The 22,429-nt window shown below is 37.9% G+C and overlaps 1 protein-coding gene across 1 annotated transcript in view; it reads left to right on the top strand.

Annotated features, from left to right (window-relative positions):
* The first annotated feature begins 5,276 nt into the window (after positions 1 to 5,276).
* Positions 5,277 to 22,429, top strand: part of LOC113618386 (multidrug resistance-associated protein 1-like) — a 77,147-nt gene continuing 59,994 nt past the window's right edge. Inside the window, exons 1-4 of the mRNA XM_027102488.1 lie at positions 5,277 to 5,785; positions 10,882 to 10,943; positions 18,062 to 18,209; positions 18,951 to 19,093. Coding sequence (XP_026958289.1) covers positions 5,714 to 5,785; positions 10,882 to 10,943; positions 18,062 to 18,209; positions 18,951 to 19,093 — 425 coding nt within the window. The 5' untranslated portion in view covers positions 5,277 to 5,713. The remainder of the gene's footprint in view (positions 5,786 to 10,881; positions 10,944 to 18,061; positions 18,210 to 18,950; positions 19,094 to 22,429) is intronic.

The raw sequence follows: 22,429 nt of genomic DNA, 5'->3' as shown, positions 1-22,429 counted from the left end.
GATATTAACCTTATTTTGAAATGATACTTTTTAAACAAACAAAACCAAAAAGCAATAAAACTACCAATGAAACTATGAAACAATGTTCTCTTATCTATTAGATGTGTTATTTTATACTTCTTTAGAGAGCTTCTTTAGACTTTAGACAGTGGTTTTATTGTATCGCTATTGTGCCTACATAAAAAAGATAAATAGAAACAAACCAAGTCAACTGATATATTTCTAAAACATCTTCACACTCAGATCCAACTTTAATAAATCTTTCTTTGGATCAGGGTTGTTTGGTCCTCTGTGTCTGCACTATATCGTCCACTGTGCCATCAAGAACCATAGTGAGGTGGATATTCTGAAAAGTGCCCCACAGTTGTCCCAGCTTTTCTCCAAACTGTCGACATCTGTTTTGCAAGTTTTCATGTCAAGGTTTCCTTGAATATTACCAAATACCACATTCCTTGTTCCTCTTTCTACTCAGGTGTTTGCTGAAAGACCCTTTTTCAGGGAGTCTTTTGCTGATCACCATACAACAACATTGTATGCAACAACATCATCCATATTCCTTTTCCTCTTCCCCTCATTCTTCTTCCCAGTAGCATTTATTCCCATCTGACATCAAAACATTTCCTCATTTATCTATTTATTGTCTTCCCCCAGACACACTAGACTGTAAGTGTTATGAGACAGGATTTTACTTCCCCACCCTTTTTTTACCCAGCACCTAGCACAGTACCTATCCCATAATAGATAATCAATGAATAACTGATGAATGACTCAATGACTATTCACCTAAACTATGGAAAATTCAGAAAAGTATTCCTAATTCACAGGCATCGCCCTGCCTTTGAAAGACAGGGTTTACACAGTGAGAAAATGTATTTCTCCTCGAACCCTCCTCTATGGTAACAACCCCACCCCTTTTGACACCATCCTCCCTAGCTGTGTTAATATGAATGTACGTATAAACCACCACAGCTCTTGAGTTTTGAGTGCACTGTTTCCCTTCCTTCTGACTATCTTGATGGTAAAACTGCTTCTGGTCAACTCTTGGCTTATCGGCCATAGGACACTTTACAAGTTATTTGTTTTCTCAAAAATGCATGGGTTTGGTTTTGTAGACTTCATTAGATATTGAATGTAAGTATCTTAGTATATACTTGACATGTAATAAATGCACTATACATATTAGCTATTATTAAGTTTTTAAAGTCCTCCCAGGCTCGGTTCTAGCATCCTACATGAGTTTGAGCAAAAATATTCAAATCTATTTGAAATGCGTTATGTACAGAATGTCCGGAAAGAATCCCATACAGATATGTGGGAGAAGGCTCAATAAATGTTCATTTAAGTACAGTAAATGTGGACTTTATCCCATATTTACCTCCTTACAAATCAAATAATGCTTCAGATGATGTTGGGGAAGGAAGGTGGAGAAATAAAGAATACAGCCCTGCTGCAGGTATAATAACACCTAGTCATGGGAAGATTATATTTTTCAAGTAATTTACATCTTAAGATGTATGAAAAAACAAACACAAAGAAGAATTCAGGCTTCCGTCCATAGTATTCCTTTACCTGAAATAGTTTGCCTCCAGCTATTTTTATGGCTCCCTACAGTGTATTTATCATGTCATAACCTGTGAGCCTTCACCAAACTAGTCTGGAAGGAGGTGCCTGTCTTGGTTCATTATTCTCTGATATTGCATCCCGTTCATTTTCTTCATTGCACTGTACATTTTTGTAGTTATTTATTTATTTATTTTTGGTGTACTTGTTTCTTCTTGGTCTCTCCCACTAGTGCATAATTTGACGAGGACAGGAATGATTCATTACATTTCTAGCACCTTCCAGAATGCCTAGCACACAGAGGTACTAAATTAATGCTTGTGAAATATATTAGTTAAGTAAAGAACAGCATTCAGCAAAATGCAGTGGAGATCCGAAGAAATTTTTTGGAAAATATTTGGAAATTCCTTTTTTTGCCAAGTCATGTGGATACAACTTCAGGATCGTAACAAAAATAATCACAAATAAACTGTGCTACTCTTTGTTAGTGTAAAAATGAGCAGACTTTGCATCTTCTCTCTTATGTTTGCAAATCAGTAGCTACTTGGGGCAAAATGAAAGGGTATCAGATGGGTAAAGTGGAAAAAAGAAACAAAAAGAATCCTGGATTCAAGGAAATCGGATGTTTTTCCTCAGTTTTCCTTATGACTGTAATGTTGGGAAAGTCATCAAACTTTCTCCTGACTTGGTCACCTCCTCTGTGATGTGGTGGATTTGGAATATATCCTGAGAATCCTGTAATCTTTGTTTTTAATTTTTAGCATTTACGAAAACATGTAATGGGTTTATTATTGTTATCTTTAAATAATTAATAAATATTTTTACACTTAAAATTTTAATTTCTAACATAGATATCAGTAGAGCTGCTCCACACACACAAAAGTTACTTGGGTAGTCAATAATTTTCAAGAATGTGAAGAAGTCCTGAGTCCAAAAATTGAGAACCCTTGATCTAAGAAAAATGTAATATCAGTCCTGAAGAGAGTCCTTACAGCACTAACCACGAGGGAAAACAGTTGGAGTTAGCCTACATATTGTTCACTAAGTGACTAGCTAAGTAATAATCGTCATCATAATTTATGCAATATTTACCATGTGCCCTTGCTGTTCTAAATGCTTTACTTATTACATGAATAAATCACACAGTGCTTACAACAAACCTATGAGGAAGGCAGTACTGTTCCATTTTATAAATGGGAAAGTGAGCCCTGAGGTGTTAATGATTTGCTGGTAAATGGTGGTGCCAGACTTGCATCTGCAGTCTTACCTTGGAGCCTGTGTGCTCAATCACATTCTGAGTTCCTGGAAATTGCAGTATTTGCATAGAACAAAACATCACGCAGCAGTCAGGAACAATGTGTGAGTAGCCTCACGTGGGTAGATGCTCTACAAATAACGTTAAGTGAAAAAATATGCGGGGAGGGAGGGAGGTGTATTGCAATAACTTTGTAGGAAAATACCATTTGTATATATATTTGAAACAGGTGAAACAGCACCATAGAGTTTTTAAATATAACGAAGTGTCTCAATAAATGTGTAGAAGTTGAATTGAAAAGATACTTACGTGTTACTCCAGATCAGTTGACTTATGGTGGGGAAAATGGATAGGAAGGTGGGGAAATATAAATAAAACAAAATAAAATAAAAATGGTCCTTAACAAAATGATGATAGTATGCCAAGAACCGAAGAGTTGTGAATTCAATTTTAATACCAAGGTTAACAAGAACAAAGAAAATAACGTCTATTCCATCCCTCACCTCCCATGAAGATATAACCTGCAATCACCTTGAAGAAAAGAATTGTCCCCTTTCTGCCACGGTGACAACCATATGCCCAGGTAACAATAGGAAACAGCCAGCTCTTTCTTTCAGCTTTACTTTTAATCAGTCTCAGGGATTCTGACCCTGATCTATGAGGCTCTCCTCAACAAGAAAGGGTGAGGTACAGTGCCTGCAGAACGTGTAAAGTAGAGCAGAATCCCTGGAAAGGTAAGAACCCTACTAAGGAATCTTTCCAGCGGCCTAAAAAATTGAATATTGTGACATAAAATACGTTCCACTCCTTACCTGTCTATGATTTTTGTTTTTTTTTTGCTGCAAAAGGAAATATTTATTTCACAATTCAGCTAGCATGAGAATTCAGTGAATCAGAATGCTAATTTTGTGATAAGGTTTGTTTATGCCAGGGTCATTTTATTTAATATTTTCTGTTCCTCAGACAAATCTGAATAGTTCACTGAGTTTTCCTTAACTAAGCACTGAAGCAATAAAAACTGTAATTTCTTTCTTAAAAACAAACAAACACCCCAAAACTCATGCCCTCCTTTTCATTAGCATAGTCTTATCTTGTATCTCCTTTTCGGAAGCTTGAGATTAAAATGTAATTTTGTGGGGCTGCCAGAGATGTTTCCCTCAATCCCTTTGGGTAGGGGCTCCAGCACTCCAGCTCCAACACACCTATAGGCCTTTCTAACTTCATCTATTCCATTACTTTAGGGATTCCTCTTTCCCCACCAATCAAGGAGCTGGGTCTCTTTAAAGAGCTGAGTATTCATGAAAATCTGTCTGTTTCCAGTTGCTAGAACCGCCCTTTCCTGAGGGGATTAATTCCAATCGGAGGAAGGTAGACATATGTTGAGTTTGGAGCCTGAGCTATTTCCAGGCCTTTTCTTCTTCCTGGCTTCCCCCTCTGGTTCAGGTTCAAGTTCCTTCTTTCCTTATAGCTGAAAAAAGCAGGAACTATCTCTATAACACCTTGCCTTTTCCACAAAGAATCCACAGAGTGAATAGTTTAAAAGTGCAGATGGAGAAAGGGCCCCTCAGGCTGAGGCTGCTGAGTAAAAGATGTCCCCAAATTGGTATGTGAATTTGTGAAAAGTTCTGGAAGACATGAAACAAAATTTCTAAGTCCTGAACTTCGACCTCAATTCTTCACAGACACATTTATTTTAAAGTGAAATCTACAACTTCCTCTTTGCATGGGGCCAGACAAATACCCTCTGAAGGGAGGAAGAAAGCCAAATAAATGTTCTAAATATTCCCCAGGACTTTAATTCCATGAGCTATCGTTTGGTCTAATCCTCATGTAGACATTTTTGGTACCTCACTTTGACCCATTCTGTGGGCAGGCTAAAACTCCCGGTAAGTAACATCTTTTGAACGCCTTTCTCAAGGATGCTGGCCTTTTCTTTTCCTATATACTCAATTCTTTCCACTTACCTCTAACATTAATTTCAAGAAGCAGACAGAATGTTCCTTGGTCCTGAATCATAATACAAACACAATACCCATCCTTGTAAAATTATCACATGGCCTTATCCTCATTATACAGAATTCTTAAAATTACTCCCTCTTCTGTTATTTCACCTTCTTACTGAACTGAAACAAACTATTTCATTAGACCATTAGACACATCTCATGGAAAGTGATTTGTTGCATACACCAATACTTATTTATACAAGGTTCATGTCCCATCAATATTTATTAAAAGTCAAAATGCTATTCTTCTTAATTTTCATATCCCCATTTATGTCATGTATTTCATTTAGTTCTTTGCTAATCCTATACTACGAAGTTTTCCCATTTATTACATAGCTTTATGATTAATTTGAAAAGTAAAATTTAGATTCCCTATACTGTTATTATTTTGTAATACTAAGGGAAGCATTTCATTAGTTTCTAATTTTAAAGCCCTTGCAGTTTAGTTCACTCTGTAAAATTCTAATGAAACCTGTTGTCCTTAACAATTTTCTGTAGGGGACAGCTGTTAACACTGTTTGCAAACACCTAAATGTCATCCCAAGGAAGAAAGAGCTTTCTGCTTCTATTATAAAGGGACACATTTTCTAACAGAGCAACCCTGGAAATTGAGAATTACCGAGTCAAGTGCAAATTCCCCCAAAGGCAGAGATCTTTGGCCTCTGCAGAAGGTCCCACTTCTTCCCGCTCCGCCCCGCCCTTTCCTCCCTCCGTTCCCCGCCGCCGCCCAGGGCGCTCGCTGGAAGGGCGGGTGGAGGGTAGGGCGACAGCTGACTCCCGGGCCGAGTGCTCGCGTCCTCCCACCTTCCAGGCGCCGAATTGACCATCCCCAGCCAAGAGAGGTGACAGCCGCGGACCTCTATACGCTTCCCGTCGCCGGGAGCCCGCGCGGACCATGTTTTCCAGCTTGGGGAGGTGGAGCGCCAGCGGCTCCTACCAGCGGCTCCCCCGAGGCCCCGAGGCGCAGGTAAAGATTCCCGGTGGAGGTGCGGGAGGCGGGACGGTTTTCTGGCCAATCTGGCGGCGAGGGGAAGCGGGGAGAGCTGATTGTCCAGACCCTGAAACGCGAACTGGTGTCTTAGATCCCTGTTTTTGTCGTAATCACACAGGGACAGCACAGATTCAGACGCGCACGCACACACACAGACACACACACAGTCGGGAGAGCTGAGATCAGACCCCAGGATGGTGTGAAACTTCAGCCAGCGCGATCTCAGTCAAGGTGGCTGCTGGAAGAGAAAGCAGCATCTTTGAAGGTCTAAGTGACTCCACTGTTTGCAAACAGAAGCAAATATTTGAGAAAGGAATGAATGGACCTGACTTCTGCTGAAGGAGTAGAGGTTGGGATGGGACTCTAAAACCAGTGATAGAGCCTGTTAAAACCACAGGAGAGATCTGGGATAACTAAACTCTGTGTGTCAACTGACATGGTGTTGGGACACTGAGGCCTGGGGCAAATCCAAAAACTGCAGACATTTGACTGTGCCTTGCTCCCCTCCCCCCTGGCCCCCATAACACGTGCTCCTTTCACAATAGAAGCCATGTGCTAAGGCAGTGGTACAGGGAAATGAAACCTGCAGTTGTGTATCAGGAGCAATTTCCCTAATAAAAATTCTCTTTGTTTTACTTCTCATCACCTCACAAGACCGGGTCTTAGATCTAGCCCTTAACACATGTAGTTCTGTAGTACTAAAAAGGAAAAAAAAAAAAAAAGATTTCAGATTCAGATTTCAGAGGACCTTGTTCTAATCCTGGCTTTTGTTATTAACTCCAAGTGTCAAATGAATATGACAGCTATTCTTCTGATTACATACGAAACTATAAATTTCTTTAAAAGTAAAGCAAATTTTATTTAAATCTATAAAATATAGGCGTTGAATAAGTCCCTTAAAAATGTGCAAGCGCTCCACCAGGACAATATACCTATTTTATTTTAGACGTAGAAGGCTTAATCAGGCACACTGGTTTAACTGATCATTAGTCTAACCACAGAGGTGGCCAAAGGCAGTGAATTACAAATAGGTGGGGTGGGAAATTATAAAACTCAAACAATTCCCTCACCCCCAATTCTAGTGGATTCTTCCTCTAAGATTCCAACAATGTTTATCTCCTTGACTATTACTCAACCTCAATAGCTTTATGGACCAAGAATCCATTTGGGCAAGATTGAAAATACTCATTTTCTATTTGTTACTTCTATGATGCCAAGTTAAAAAAAAATTGATGGCTTCAAAGCATGTTGAAAACCTTGTATGATTACATTTCATTGCTGAGACTTTATATTTTTGACATAATAGATCTCAGATAAAAATCCCAACCTGACCTGTAAGCCAAGAACTTGACCTTCTGATTGAATTTCTAGGGCTGGCATAGTGATCCATGAATAGAAAACCTCTAAAAATTTTTATCGGCAGTGATTAACATTCATTCATTCATATATTCATTCATCTAGAACATGTTATGAGCTGGGCCCTGGAAATATAAATGTAGATCAAACATAGCTTCTGTCCTCCAGAGAAACTAAGTCTAGCAGGAGAGAAGTACCTGTAGGCAAATGATTGGATAGTCAGGTAAGAGTGAGGGTAAATTCAGAGAGGGCAGATCTGAAGAGCCTTTAAACTGTGTTAACACAGAACAAGAATCTGAGCATTGGAGGTTGGGATGGAGGAGAGGAATCACCAAAGGCAATAAATCCTACAGAGGATTGGACCACAAGTAAGATGTAGCCAGGAGACGTGAAGTACAAGGAAGTGGACAAGAAGAAAGGTGTTTCTAAGCAGCAGCAAACAGCAACAGTGTGTAACAGGTAGAGCTGAGGGTGTAGAATTATGACTGGAAAATAGAATGAATTTACTGGATCCAATCCAGTGTCTTATACTTCTCAGTTGGAGGACTTTGGGCAAGTATTTTTAAACTCTAGGCCTTAGTTTCCTCTTCTATAAAATGGGGATGACAAAAATAGTCCCACCACAAAGACATGTTATATTTAATAATATACTTTTAGTACAGTATCTGGCGCAGAATAAGTGATTAAGAAACATAAGTTCCTTTTGCTTTCTAGATGTTTTCCCTTCTCCGTGAGCCTGTACAGACACTTTCCCATAACTTCCTTCACGATTCCCAGGACCCTCCTTTAATACCCACAAGGAAAGCACCTGAAGTTAGGGATTATGAGGTATTGTTAACTGTAGCAATCACACCACATCCTCAGGAGGCTGCATCTCAAGGTTGAACCCAAAGAAGATTGAGAGCAACACATTTCACTAAATCCTGGACCCAAGCTATGCTGTGGGCTAAACTTTCTGCTCCTCCATCATAATTCAGAAATAACAGGACCACCATTCAAATGAAAATTGCCCATAAGTCGTTAATATTAAGGTGTGTTTATGGGATGCCTACTATATGCCCAGTGGTAGATAAGTACAAAGATAATAAAATAGCTTAGAAAACAAAGGCCTGTAGTGGGCTTGGGGAGATGAAAAAAATGAGAAATCATTTGGTGTCAGTTACATCTGCAGAGGAAGTGCTGTCAGAGTGAGAATAGGTGAGTTAGAAGGATTGCAAAATGGTCAATGGAGAAGATGGGAGTAAATTAGAACATTGGAAGATACTGTCAGAATTGTCATATCCTGGTTTTTAACATAGATGTTGCTTTGCAGCAATATATCAATAAGAAACTCAGTGAGACCCATGTTATGAATTCAATAATTATTTATTGAGAAGTCATTTATACATTCTTGGTGCTTGGTAAGGCTTAATTACATTTACCAGATATTTTACCTGCCTGCCATTTCTTCTGGGACGTAAATATGCTTGGAATTCACTGTAATAAATTCAGCATAAGATGCCTGACCCACATTTAAGGAGGCTATTTACCAGAGGACTCAAAGAGCCTCGTATAAGATGCTTTCACATGGAAAATGGGCCTAGAGCAAATATTAAGTCAAATACCCAGTTCTTGACCTGCTAAAGTAACCTTATCTAGTAGCTTTGCAAGACTTTGGCCCTGAAAACGACACCCTTTTTTATTTAGCTAATAATTCTCTGGACCAGCTAGATCATGTCCTTGTTTGGGTTAGCTTGGCTGATCTCTGCTGAGCTCTCTCAGCATGTGCTATCGTCTGGAGAGTTGGCTGGTGGCTGGATAATGTAGGACCTATTTCCTCATATGTCTGGCAGTTTTCAAGCTGTTGGCCAGGATGACCAGATGAGAACCTTGGTTCTCCTCCATGTGGTCTCTCATCCTCCAGGAGGTTAGCTGGGTCTCAGTCATGTGGTTCACTCAGGGTTCCAAGCATAGCAAGCCTCTTGAAGCTTAGAGTTGGAGTTCTCTTAATGTCACTCCTGTTGCATTCTCATAATCAAAACAAGAAGCAATGCCAGCCCAGATTCAAGGAGTGGGAAATAGAGTCTGTCTCTTGATGGGAAAAGCTGCAAAGAATTTGTAGCCGTTTGTAGTCAGACACAGAAATATATGTATTTTGGATGAGAATACAATCTTCACATTGGTGGCCAGTTATCAAATTGGCAACTCCCTGTAAAATAAAATGTGGCTTCCAGGTTAATCAGAGAGTTTTCAGAACATTTTCCCCACTGATATATGCATTGATACTTATTTTCCAAATAATATGTTTGGTAACAAAAGTTATGACAATTTTATAGTTCACATGTTTGAGTGGTTATTTGGGGCCACCACGTGATAAATGTTTTACGTTCGTCACAGCATTTACTTCTTGAAACAATCATATAAGGATGGATACCAATTTGCTAAATTAGAGTTTACCCTTGAACAACACAGAGGTTAAGGGTGCCAAGCCTCATCAAAGTTGAAAATTCACATGTAACATATAGTCGGCTTTCCATATATGCTGTTCCTCCACATCCAAAGTTCCTCATCCACAGATTCAAACAACCCCTGATTGTGTAGTACTTACTATTGAAAGCAATCCAAATGTTCAAATCCATGCAGTTCAAACTCATGTTGTTCAAGGGTCAACTCTATGTGTGTGTGTGTGTATACACACACACATATATATTTCTTCAAAGATTTAGAGTATACCGTTTGCTATAACTAAGAGAACAGATTTGGAGTATTATGTTTTCTCCTCTATAGTCGGGACATTTTACTGTACAGGATGAAACACTGTTTCACTTATTACTTCTAGAATCAGAATTTTAAAAAATGTGGTAAACACTTTTTCAATATGAAATCAGAACTGGATTAGAGAGGATCAATGCAAAAATTGTTAAATATGGGACAATTTCTAAGAATGAAATTTAATATTGTGATTAGTTTAACTTTTTAAAAGACACAGATTGATGCTGACCTTAAAAATGTAAAATTATGACTTTTGAGATCTTCCCTTTTAAACCCCTCCTCTTTCGGTTGAACTCACCAGGTCAATGGGAAGAATTTTATGGAAATATTATAACCTCCCCAAATAATATGCAATAGTGATAAATATATAATTGTGTGTATGTTTATACATTTATACAAATTATGTAATTAAACACATACAGAAGTTAGTAAACCAAATGCCTGTTATAGTCTATTATTTTTCTATTTTTCAGAAGAAAGCCAAAACTTTTTAATTTAGCAATTAAAATGTTTTAAATTTAGCTTATACATATATGTAAGCTAAATTATGTGTGTATATATGTATTCATATACATAAGCATATGCATACATATGTACACAGTCATATAAATTCAAGGAGCTATGTATATATATATATGTGTGTGTGTGTGTATATATTTATAGAGAGAGAGAGGAAGTAATGGGAATTTTAGAAATAATTTTCCTTTTCTACATGGTTTCTTGCTATGTAAGCAGTTGTAATGTTGGGAGAAATCTTAAAATTTTTCTAGTGCAACCACTGTCCAAGAATATCTTAATTGTATTCCTTAAAGATTATGATATCAACGTAGCTGAAACATAAATGATTTCACGTCTACTCTTCCACTTGCTGACAAAGATATTTCAAATGTAAAATAAAGACATTTTCTTCATACAATAGCTGTTTTATATATATATATATTGTTTTGTTTTGTTTTGTTTTTTAGAAATGCAGTCCAGAGAAAAGTGCTTCATTCTTCAGTAAGATGACCTATTCCTGGTTTAACAGGTAGGAATTTTACTAATTTATCTGTAGTATACCACACTGAGGAAGATTCCAAGCGAAATGACACCTACATGTTATTCCTTTAATCTAAGCATGAATATTTTTACAAAATAACTTTGTAAAGCTTTTCTTCTCATATTATTTATTACAAAAACAATCACATATAGTAACATACTAAATAGTTCCACAGATAAGACTACTAATACTCCTGTAATAAGGCTGCCCCTTTATAGGATTTGTATCCCTGTTAGCACTAGGGAAGGGCAAAAAAAAAAAAAAAGTATGTATATATATATATATATATCTCCATCAAATATGTTACCCACTTTATACATTTTATTTCATTTAATTCTCCCCTATGTCCTATGAGATAGTCTTTAACAGATGAGAAAATCTGAGGCTCAGGAAGAGGAAGTAACTTGTCCATTGATACCCATGTAGGAGCACACTGACCTGATGTTAGAAGTCAGTTTTTTTGAGTTCATGATTCACACTTTTGTTTGTTTGTTTGTTCGTTTCATTATTCTACTCTTTACTGGAAATGCTCTCTTATATACTTATGTATACTACTATTAAAACACACAATCATTTTTGTAAGACATACAATGTGATTCTTCTCATAGAGTAATTCATCTATAATGTGTGATGAAGGCTTTAACACAAGAATTACATCATATTAAATGAGAAGAGTTGATTTTTTTCTAATTTTATAAATTCAGAAGCTTTCTTTAGAAATGTATTTATTTTCCCCACAGAAATTTTATAATAATATGAAACAAAGTTTATCATCTTAATGCTTCTTCTTTTTTTTTTTTTTTTGCGGTATGCAGGCCTCTCACTGTTGTGGCCTCTCCTGCCGCAGAGCACAGGCTCCGGACGCACAGGCCCAGCGGCCATGGCCCACGGGCCCAGCCGCTCCGCGGCATGCGGGATCCTCCTGGACCGAGGCACGAACCCGCGTCCCCTGCATCGGCACGCGGACTCCCAACCACTGTGCCACCAGGGAAGCCCCATCTTAATGCTTCTTGATCTTTAGTTGGTAGAAACAAAATTGCCCAATTTGATCTACAAATATGTTCTCAAGAGTAGCCGAATAGTGTAAAAGAAAAGTTTGGTTGTATACTAGATGCCCTACATTATGCTGACTTTTAAAAATGCAGACATAAATGACCTAGATCCTGTCTTCCAGGAATTCATAGTAGAATTAGAAAGATTAAGAAGTACCGTATCAATTACCCAAAAAGGCAAAAGATAGTATAAACATGATGGAGAAACAATTTTCAGGAGTGTCATCTAACCAAGTTTGCATAGTTTGGGAATGTTTCACAAGTGATTAATGGTTTAACCCAACATTTAAAAGGTGTAGGGGTGAGCCACGTGGCATTCCAAGTTGAGCAGATACCATATGCAAACCACAGAGGCAGAGGAGAACTGACCCTTCCACATTGCAGAGTGTTGGTGTGGCAAGCCATCAAGCTAGAAGGACAGATCAGAAAGAGTTCTCTAGGACATCCTGAAGATAGTGGGAAGCCAGGGAAGGATTTTCAATAGAGAGTGACATACTATTTGCACTCTAGAAAAATCACCTTTGCAATTCTGTGGATATGATATGTAGAGATGAAAATGGAGACGGAGAGCAAGGTTAAAAGGCTCTTTGGGTATCCTGGTAGATTTATGGTTACCATCTGAATTGCAGTAATGGTAATGATGAAGAGGAAGGAACAGATTCAAGAGCTATTTAAGAGAGAGTTGGCTGGTTGAGGAAATTGAGGAACTGGGAAAAGCCTTGAATAAATCTCAATTTCTGGCTCAGCTAACTGAGAGGATTAGGTGTTGTAAAAAATTTTGTGAATTCGGTTTGGGGAAGTTTCAATTTCCGGTGCCTGACTCATTCCCATAAAAAATATCTACGGAAAAGTAGCTCTCAGACCTATGGATGTGAATTTGAGGGTCACTGACCGTAGATCAGTAGTTGAAGCCGTGAGCATGATTGAGATCATCGAGAAGGAGAGCCTATTGAATAGGATGAACAAACAGTACATTGGGAATTCTCAGTATTTAAACAGTGAGAGGAGGGGGAATCTACAAAGGAAGCTAAGTACTCAGAATATGAGAGACAAACCAAAGAGAGCATGTGATTGCAAGCTAGGGAAACTGTCAAAAAAGGAGAAATACAAAGTGACCAACAGGGCTAAATACTGAAAAGGAGTAAATTGAAATAAGAGCTGAGTATATTCTCCATGATAAAGATGATTGGTGATTTTTATGAAAGCTGTTGAAGTAGAGAACTGGTATACTTGATGAGCAAATAATTGGGCAGAAGAGGTTGAATTATGATAAGAATTCCAAGTTATACAAATCTAGGAATCACTTAGAGGATGGCAAAAATTTTACACCAATATGCTACATTAAGTTATGCACTAGAAAAAAATAAAGGTTAAATATAAATGTAAATGCGGGCTATTTATAGTTAACGATTTTGATTTTTCAAATTTGTGTATGTGTAGATATGTTTTCCAAACCTGAGTTCTGTCTCATCCATGAATTGAGAGAAAGAGTGATGTCTACACTGGCTTTAAAAATTTCAGACTGTCATTTTTTTGGTGGGGGGAGCGCGGATTTTTCTTTCCATTTTATTTTCATGCTTTGCCTTTTAAAAAAATCACTGAGGGGCTTCCCTGGTGGCGCAGTGGTTGATAGTCTGCCAGCCGATGCAGGGGACGTGGGTTCATGCCCTGGTCCGGGAAGATCCCCCGTGCCGCGGAATGGCTGGGCCCGTGAGCCATGGCCGCTGAGCCTGCGCATCCGGCGCCTGTGCTCCGCAACGGAGAGGCCACAACAGTGAAAGGCCCGCGTAACACACACACACACACACACACACACACACACAAATCACTGACATTGCCCTTGTCAGATTCCATACACAAGTTTGTATCCTGCTTTTCAAATATACCATTATAATAAATTTTTTCTTTCTTTTTTAAATTAATTTTTATTAGCGTATAGTTGCTTTGCAATGTTGTGTTAGTTTCTAATGTATAGCAAAGTGAATCAGCTATACGTTTACATATATCCCCTCTTTTTTGGATTTCCTTCCCATTTAGGTCACCACAGAGCACTGAGTAGAGTTCCCTGTGCTATACAGTTGGTTCTCATTAGTTACCTGTTTTATACATAGTTATCAGAGTGTCATTTTTAAGTCACAGACTATCACAGAATGTGAAAGACGCAAATAATTTTAAGTAAATGTACTTTAAAACTTTTATATCAAGTTATAAAAACTATATGCATTTATATTAAACATTACAAACACCATTTTAGGAGGCCTAAAGGAAAAAGCTGAAATTAAATGTAATAAACAAGATAAAACATAGCAAAATTTAAAATATGGCAACCCAATAGCTTGAAGTCCATATCTTAGATCAAATAGGCAATAAGCTATAATTTTTGAATATCGCATTTATTTTCTGTTTAAATTTAACATCTCAGCACTAGATAGGAGATATTTTCATGGCATGCCATTATCTGAAACTATCATTGGCGTTAATCTAATGTGGTTTCTTATCTGGTGATCAAACAATTGCAGCTGAAACATAGCTATTGTTCAAGAGAATGTCTCTTTGAAGACAGTGGTTAATTGTGTTCTCAGATCTGTTCTTTGAGTTACAGAATGAAGTCAGAAATTATTTCCTAGGCCAAATTCAAGCTCCCATAATTATATGAATAGTTCAATTAAGATGTGCTCAGATGATACAAACAATTAGCAAATTATATGCTTATGAGCCTTAATCCCTAAGGCAGTAGCTGTCTAGATCATGTTGATGATCAAGTAATTATGAAGGCTTTATTAGCAAATATAACCTGTCATCAGTGTATAATAATCATGGTCATAGAATAATCCCCCTGACATACATGGAAAAATCTAGTTAAAGTTCTTATAGGTCACAGTTGAATAATAATTTTAACCAGGGATACACTATTCAATCTGTCCTACCTTTTGCTCACATATTAATAAAACTTGTACATTTCCTAACTTTGTCCTATACTACGATTTTTGTACAGACTGTCTTGCCTTTTCCCATTACACAATCACCCCTTTCCAGAAATGTTTAAAAATGTAATTAGCTGGCTTCCCTGGTGGCGCAGTGGTTGAGAGTACGCCTGCGATGCAGGGGACACGGGTTCGTGTTCCGGTCCGGGAAGATCCCACATGCCGCGGAGTGGCTGGGCCCGTAAGCCATGGCTGCTGAGCCTGCGCGTCCGGAGCCGGTGCTCCGCAAAGGGAGAGGCCACAACAGTGAGAGGTCCGCGAACCCAAAAAAAAAAAAAAAAAAAGTAATTAGCAATAATGAAAATGATGATGTTACTGTATTATCTATACTTTCCAAGTATTCAATTATTACTCATCTACAAAATTTACTTTTCATCTCATCCTCCTACCCAACTGCCACTGGTTTAACTACCTTTAACATCAGTTGGATGAGATACTTATGCACACTTGTTAATGTTAAATATGCTCAAAATTCTCTCTAATGTAACAAAATTGAATGCAGAGTAGAAATATTACACTTAATGACACTGTCTGCCTTTGGTTAAGTTAGCACTGGTGTATATCACATTTACAAACCTGTGGCCAGTCCCTAGAGTTCCTGCTGTTTAACCACCTGTAAAAATGGAAAATTAATATTGCTCTGCATGCTGTAGAGAGTTGTGAGTATCAAAGTAGTTTAAGGGAATGTGCTTTGAAAAGAAATATCAATCTAAAAAACACAAGGTGAATGTAAGTACCTTTATTATTGCTTTAGGACTAAAGTCCACAAGTTTGTGGGACCTGGTGCATGCTCCGTTTCACTCATTGGGAGGGTCAACTATTGGTCCTAGTTGCTTCCCCAAAGCTACTTCATCAATTGATTTAAAGAAACACCACTTCCTCTTTTCCTAGATGCTTATGTGTAAAAGTTAGACCAGAAGAGAGCAAAAGAGGTGGAAGAAGCACACACATGGCAAAAGGGAAGTCACAGCCGAACCCAAATACACCACAATCAATTCGGCTTAAGTGTCACTTTTAGATGCTGCATTATTTGGAGACTCAGCATGAAAGCCAGGGGTCACTTATCCCCGTGAACCAAAACCACTGAGTTTTGCACGGTTCTAACTCAAAATGCTGAAGCAGTAAATGTTATTAAAAATACTTTTGTGAAAATCAATGCAATCTTATTTTGAAAATGAATATTTACTTTGTGGAACAGAATAGAAGGACTTAATATGACATAAAAGTAGTTTATTGCTTAATATGTTTTTAAAAGTGCACTGAAGGAAATTGTCCAGCATATTGAACCAACAGAGGCATGATTATGGAAGGTCCTTTCTTAGTACATTTAAGCCTTTTTGTTAATTATGAATTGTAATATGATATTAGACAGTGTAATAAAAGTAAAATTGAATCCAGTGGAGACTGGTTACCACAGGGTTTAAATCCATCCGAGGGTCAATCAATTCAGATTGTTCAGTAACAATGACAATGAAAGCAGTTCCAATTTGGAGTAGTGTAATACTTTGTTATGGTCTCTTAGACTAATATACTTTGTAATGGAAAAAACTGAAGCTATAGAGTCAGAAGGCCTGGGTTTAAATGGTAGTTTAATTTCTTATTGAATGAGTCATGTCATCAAGCTCAAAACTGAGTATATCTGAACTATATTACTTAGCAGTGTGTTTGGCTTCAGGTAACAGAGTAGTCAAATAATAATAGCTTAAATAGATATGTATTTATTTTCTTATGTTATTGGGTAGTTCACCAGCAGGGAATAGGCTGGTGAACTACCTCAGAAATGTTATCAAGGACCCAGGCTTTTTCTATCTTTCCACCCTCCATTTCTAGTATTTGGCTTTTCACCCGTGGTGGCAAAGATGGCTTCTCCATCTCAGACCATTATGTCTTCAGTACAGGGAGGAAGGAGGAAGGTGCAGGAAAAGGAAGGCAAGCATTTTCTCCTTTTGAAGTTTTGTGTCTTTTTTTTGGGGGGGCCATGCGGCCCGGCTTGCGGGATCTCAGTTCCCCCACCAGGGATAGAACCCGGGTCACGGCAGTGAGAGTGTGGACTCCTAACCACTAGACCACCAGAGAACTCCCTGTTTTGTGTTTTCTTTTGAAAAAGAAAGTTCTCCTCAGTAGACTTTTGTTTAGATTTCCTTAGCCATAACTGAGTTATATTATTTAATGCTAAGCAAAAAAGTAATGAGATTACCAGGACTGATTTAGGCCAATCATAGATCATAACTCTGTGGCTGGAATAAGGACTTACTCTGAGTTCAAGAGATTTTCAAGTGAATAAATATCAAATTCCAGTTTGTAGGAAGAGTTGAGGCAGAAGGGATGGGTGTAAGGTAAATACAAATCATTGTCTGCCACAATAACGTTCGTGGTATAACTAGACCATGCACCTTTGTTTGCCTGGGAAAATCTCAGTTTAGACCCATTGTTTTTGCATACTGACTCACCATGTACTCTGGGGCAAGCTTTTTGAATGGAGGAACGTGGAAGTACTGAGAGGCTGGCAGTATCTTGCCGTACTTCTTAAGGCATCAGCTCCAAAATGGCTCTGTGACATTGACTCATATGCTGTGGATCAAAGTAAGTCATATGGCCAAGGCCTAAGTTTGTGGGGCAGATACAGCTACTCCACTTGGACATTCTGTAAAGTCAAGTGTCAAAGGGTATATATAGTCCCAGCAGAGGAGGGATCCATTTCTCTTCTGATACAAGCCTAAAAAGCAAATATGGGTTTTGGCATGAATACCTTACTGTGAAAGTTAGCTATTTAAATCTCAGTAAGGGAGGTAGGGTAGGTGGGTGTCTCCAGTATGAGATGAGTAAATGAAGTTAGTGTTTCACTGAATAATTGGATATCTAAACAGCCCTGTTAAAAGCTACAAAGGATTATTATACATTATTGAACTCCAGGATAGAGCTGTATGATTTTTCAAACACACTCTCTCGTCATTCCAACCTGATCAATAAAATAATTTATAAATCAAGAAGTCAAGCTAATGTGTGCAAAATTAGTTTTAACTTCATTATTGATTTTGCTGAATTGTTTACCTTGCTCTTTCATTTTTAGAATAATTATTTTAGGCTATAAAAAACCTTTGGAAAGAGAGGATCTTTTCGAACTCAATGAAAGTGATTCCTCCTATATTGTGTGTCCCATCTTTGAAAAACAATGGAGGAAGGAAGTTCTAAAGAATCAAGAGAGGCAAAAAGTAAAGGTAATTAATTACTAAATTGTTAGTACTTAATGAAAAAACTAATAAAGCTTGTTCGAAATATGAGGTATCGATATAGAAAATACCTTAAAGATGTGAAATAACAAGCCATTTCTATAAGTATAATTGGTTGTTATTGCAGCTAATTTCTGTCATCAAATTATTAAACATCTCTTCCCTTCAAAGCTCAGGAGCAAATATGTTGATATGTATATAATTTTTGGCATCTCACCAATATCTTTCCTCATCCATCATGGCAAAGATGGTCTGCATATCTCAGAGAATCATGTCTGTTGGTCAAAGTAAGTCATATAGTGGCCAAGGTCAAAGCTTGTGGGGCAGGGATAGGTTCTCCACATGTAGCATGATGCACGCACACACACACACACACACACACACACACACACACACACACATGAATATATATATAGTCTTTAGACTTCTCAAAAAGAAAATATAATTTGAAGATAAAAACTGTATTATTTAAACAGTTTCAAAACTCACAAAAGGGATAAAATAAAATATTTTTCCACTTATGCCACATGGTATAAATAATGCCATGTGGTTTGGAGACATACCATACCAATGATATGGGGCATATTTTCAAGTTTAGCTGAATTTATTTTTTTGTTGTTGCTTTACTATCTTTGGAGTACAATACTAATTTTATGGTTAGTTTATATATATTTTATATATGAGTTCTGTTCCCTTTTCACATTGTTTTTATTTTCTTTAATTATGTAGTCATCTTTTCATAAAGAGGCACATACCAGGAAACCATCTCTGCTCCGTGCATTGTGGAACACCTTTAAGTTTGTCCTGATTCAAGTTGCTTTATTCAAAGTGTTTGCTGATGTTCTGTCCTTCACTAGCCCACTCATAATGAAGTAAGTTGAAGTCTTGTTTTTTCTTCTTCCCACAGGAAAATGATAAGCAAATCATTCACTAAAAAAGAGTGAGATAGGTCCCAATTACAAATTTTATTTAGAATACAGGCAGTCTATTACGTTTGCCTGTGATATGAATGTGAATTATGATATTATAGTGAGTAATTACTGAAACCTACCATGTACTAAGCACTGTTCTAAAAATCTTTATATTAATTATCTTATTTAATCTTTACAACAATCCTATGATGTAGGAAGTAGTATTGTACCCACTATCACAATGCAGAAACAAAGAATTTCTAGTACTTTGCCTAAGACCATACAGCTAGAAAATGCCAGAGTTACAATTCAAATCTAGAAAATCTGGCTTGAGTATATGTTTGGAAAATGTAAGGACACATACCTCTATTTTTCTTAGCTGTGGACTTTTGGGAATTGAAATTTATCAGCCAAGGTAATAATATATAAATATATATAAATATATATGTATGTGTATATATTTATGTGTACACATAGAGAGAAAAAAATGAAAGAATTTCTATAATATTTCTATAGTATCTATATGCAAGGATTCACAGGCAGACATTAAAATTGAGTCCTTGACTATAGGCTACCTTTTTCAAGGGGACATTTCCTTACCTCTGCCTGTCGTATGAAGGAAACACAAGGAAACTTTTTTTTATGAACTAATAATTATATTTTTTGTTTTGAATAAGTTTTCAAGTTGGATTTAAGAACAATTTAATTCATGAAAATAGAGTTAATCCCGAGTTGCCTGGATCCCAAATAATATTCAGGCACATATTTATCCAATATTTATTAAGCACCTACTACATGCCAAACTGTTCTAAGTAGACCATGGGGATAGAGCAAAAACCAAAAAGTCCCTGCTCCAATGACACTTAGAAGGGAGAGATAAATACTAAACAAATGAATAAATATAAATTGTATTAAGAAATAAACAGTGCTAAGGAAAGCAAAGTGCAGCAAGGCAGTAGGGTAGAGAATACCAGTCTGGGGAACTGGAAGTTGTTTTCTTCTGTGAGGTGATTAGGGAGGACATTTGTTATAAGGTGAAATTTGAACAAAGTTCTGAAGGAAGTTAGGGAGGAAGCCGAGACCATATCTATTGCATGGCTAAAGCCATGAGGCAGCAGCGTGCTTGGTGTCTTTGAGGACCCTTAGAAGGCAAGTGAGGCTGGAGCAGGGAAGCTGAGAGGTCAGAAAAGGAAAGTGATAAGACTGAGATCAGAAAGATTTGGGGGCTGGAAAAGATTTTGAAGGGCCTTATGGAACATGATATATTAGAAGGGAAACCTTTGAGAGATTTTGAGCGTAGAATGATATGATTAGACTTCAGTTTTACAGGAATCACTCTAGCTGCTGCACAGAGAATAAAGTAGAGCAAGAGTGGAAGAAGGAACAGCTAAGATAATCCAGGCAAAAGTCAATGATGGCTTCAACTAGGTTGTAGCAATGAAGGTGATACGTGGTCAGCTTCTGGCTTTATTTTAAAGGTAGAGTCAACATAATGCACTGATAGATTGAACGTAGGTTGAGAGAGGAAGAAAGGAGTCAAGGATGGCTTCCGAGTTTCTGTTAAATCACAAGGTAAATGAGTTACCGTTTATGGAAGGTATGGAAGGCTCAGGAAAGAGTCAAGTAGGGAGTGGAATTTGCTAAATTTGAAATATGTATTAGCCATTCTGCAGAAAAGAATTAAAATAGCAGACCTGACTGCTGTCCTTTGGAAGGCCTGTTTATAGGGCTGGCCTTTGGCTGGCAGTTGGAACTTGAACTTCAGGAGGGTTCCCACCACCTTAACTGATAGGAGTGGTTCAGTATCTCCAGACTGTTTATACAGTCAACATGGTCCATGCTGAATACCTGCTTTCCTTCCGAGAGTCTGGAATTTGGGCGTGTGTTAGGAAGAGGGTGCCCTGGACGCTGAGTCTTTAAAGGGCTTCCCTGGTGGACAACATTTCACATATTTGCCACAACTAGCTGCTGGGAGAATTAAGAGAGTTCTCTGTGACTCTACTGAGAGAGGACTTTTTGAAGCTTGTACCTGTTTTCCCCTAGACTTCACCCCATTCACCTTTTCTCTTTGTTAATTTTGTTTTGCATCCTTTCACCATAATAATTAATACTCGTGGATATGACTATATGTTGAGTCCTAAAAGTTGTTCTAATGAATCATTTAACGAGGGAGTGGTCTTGGGGATCCCTGACAGACATTTAGGTAAAAAGTTTGAATGAGCAATCGTCTACATAAGTTTGGAGTTAGGAAAGATATAGGCTAGAGTGATAAATGTGGGAACTGTTCCAAATTAGACTAGGTATATCAAGCTATGTTCTGGATGAGCTCACCTTAGTTACAGTGAAGGGAAGTAAAGATGTCCACACAAAAAATCACAAGCTTTTTCAGTGTGTAGAGGTGGTGAAGACAGGGAAATCCATCAAAAGATAGTGAGAAGGAGTGGCTGGAACAGAGAGAGGAGAACCGAAAGAGAATGGTGTTAAGAATCCAAGGGCAGAAGCTGTTTTATTGCTGTCAGAAAACTGTTTCTGTTGTTTTTACCCCAGAGTCTCTATTTGGTTCCCTTGTCTATAGACATATAAGCCAAATGTCTCCTGGATTAACTGTCCCCTCCTCCCACAGACAAGATAACAGATGTCTCATTCCCCCTGCCTCTGCCCCTCACCTCTGAATATTCCAGTTATTTTTAAGTAGTTACCACTGAGTAATTACCATTCACCTATGACCAGAAGTCCATCTATCAGAGATGCATTGGCCAGCATCTTCTCTCCTGCCCTGTTCTGGTGATCTATTGCTGCAAAATTAGCCACTTCAAAACTAAGTGGTATAAAACAACCATGATTTTATTATGTGCATGATTTTGTGGACCAGGGCTTCAGAGAGAGATTGTTTTTCTCTGCTCCACAATGACTGGGGAATTCACTGAGTAGCTTGAAGAGTTGAGATAGTTGTAGCAGCTCCAATAGAGACATACATCTGGGAACTTGGACCTAGCTGTTGGCTGAGTGATACCTTGATTCTTTTCTGCATCTGCTGGTACCAGAATGTGAAGATGGCTTCTAAACTTATATGCCTGATGCCTGGGCTAGGATGGCTGGAAATGGTCATCTCTCTTTCCCTCTTTTTCTCTCTCTCCACAGCTTCTCTGAATGGTTAGCTTAAGCATTGAGGTCTCTGGTTAGTTGATCTTCTTACATAGCAGCTGGATGTTCCCAGAGTAAACATTCCAAGAAGTTTAGGCAAGTCGTTTTATGACCTAGACTTGGAAATCCCAGGATGTCACTTGGGCCATATTA

The sequence above is a fragment of the Aethalodelphis obliquidens genome, unplaced genomic scaffold (assembly GCF_003676395.1).
Source record: "Aethalodelphis obliquidens isolate GAN/ISIS:26980383/991018 unplaced genomic scaffold, ASM367639v1 scaffold1, whole genome shotgun sequence".
Taxonomy (NCBI): Eukaryota; Metazoa; Chordata; class Mammalia; order Artiodactyla; family Delphinidae; genus Aethalodelphis; species Aethalodelphis obliquidens.
This window is presented reverse-complemented; position numbering and strand designations above follow the sequence as displayed.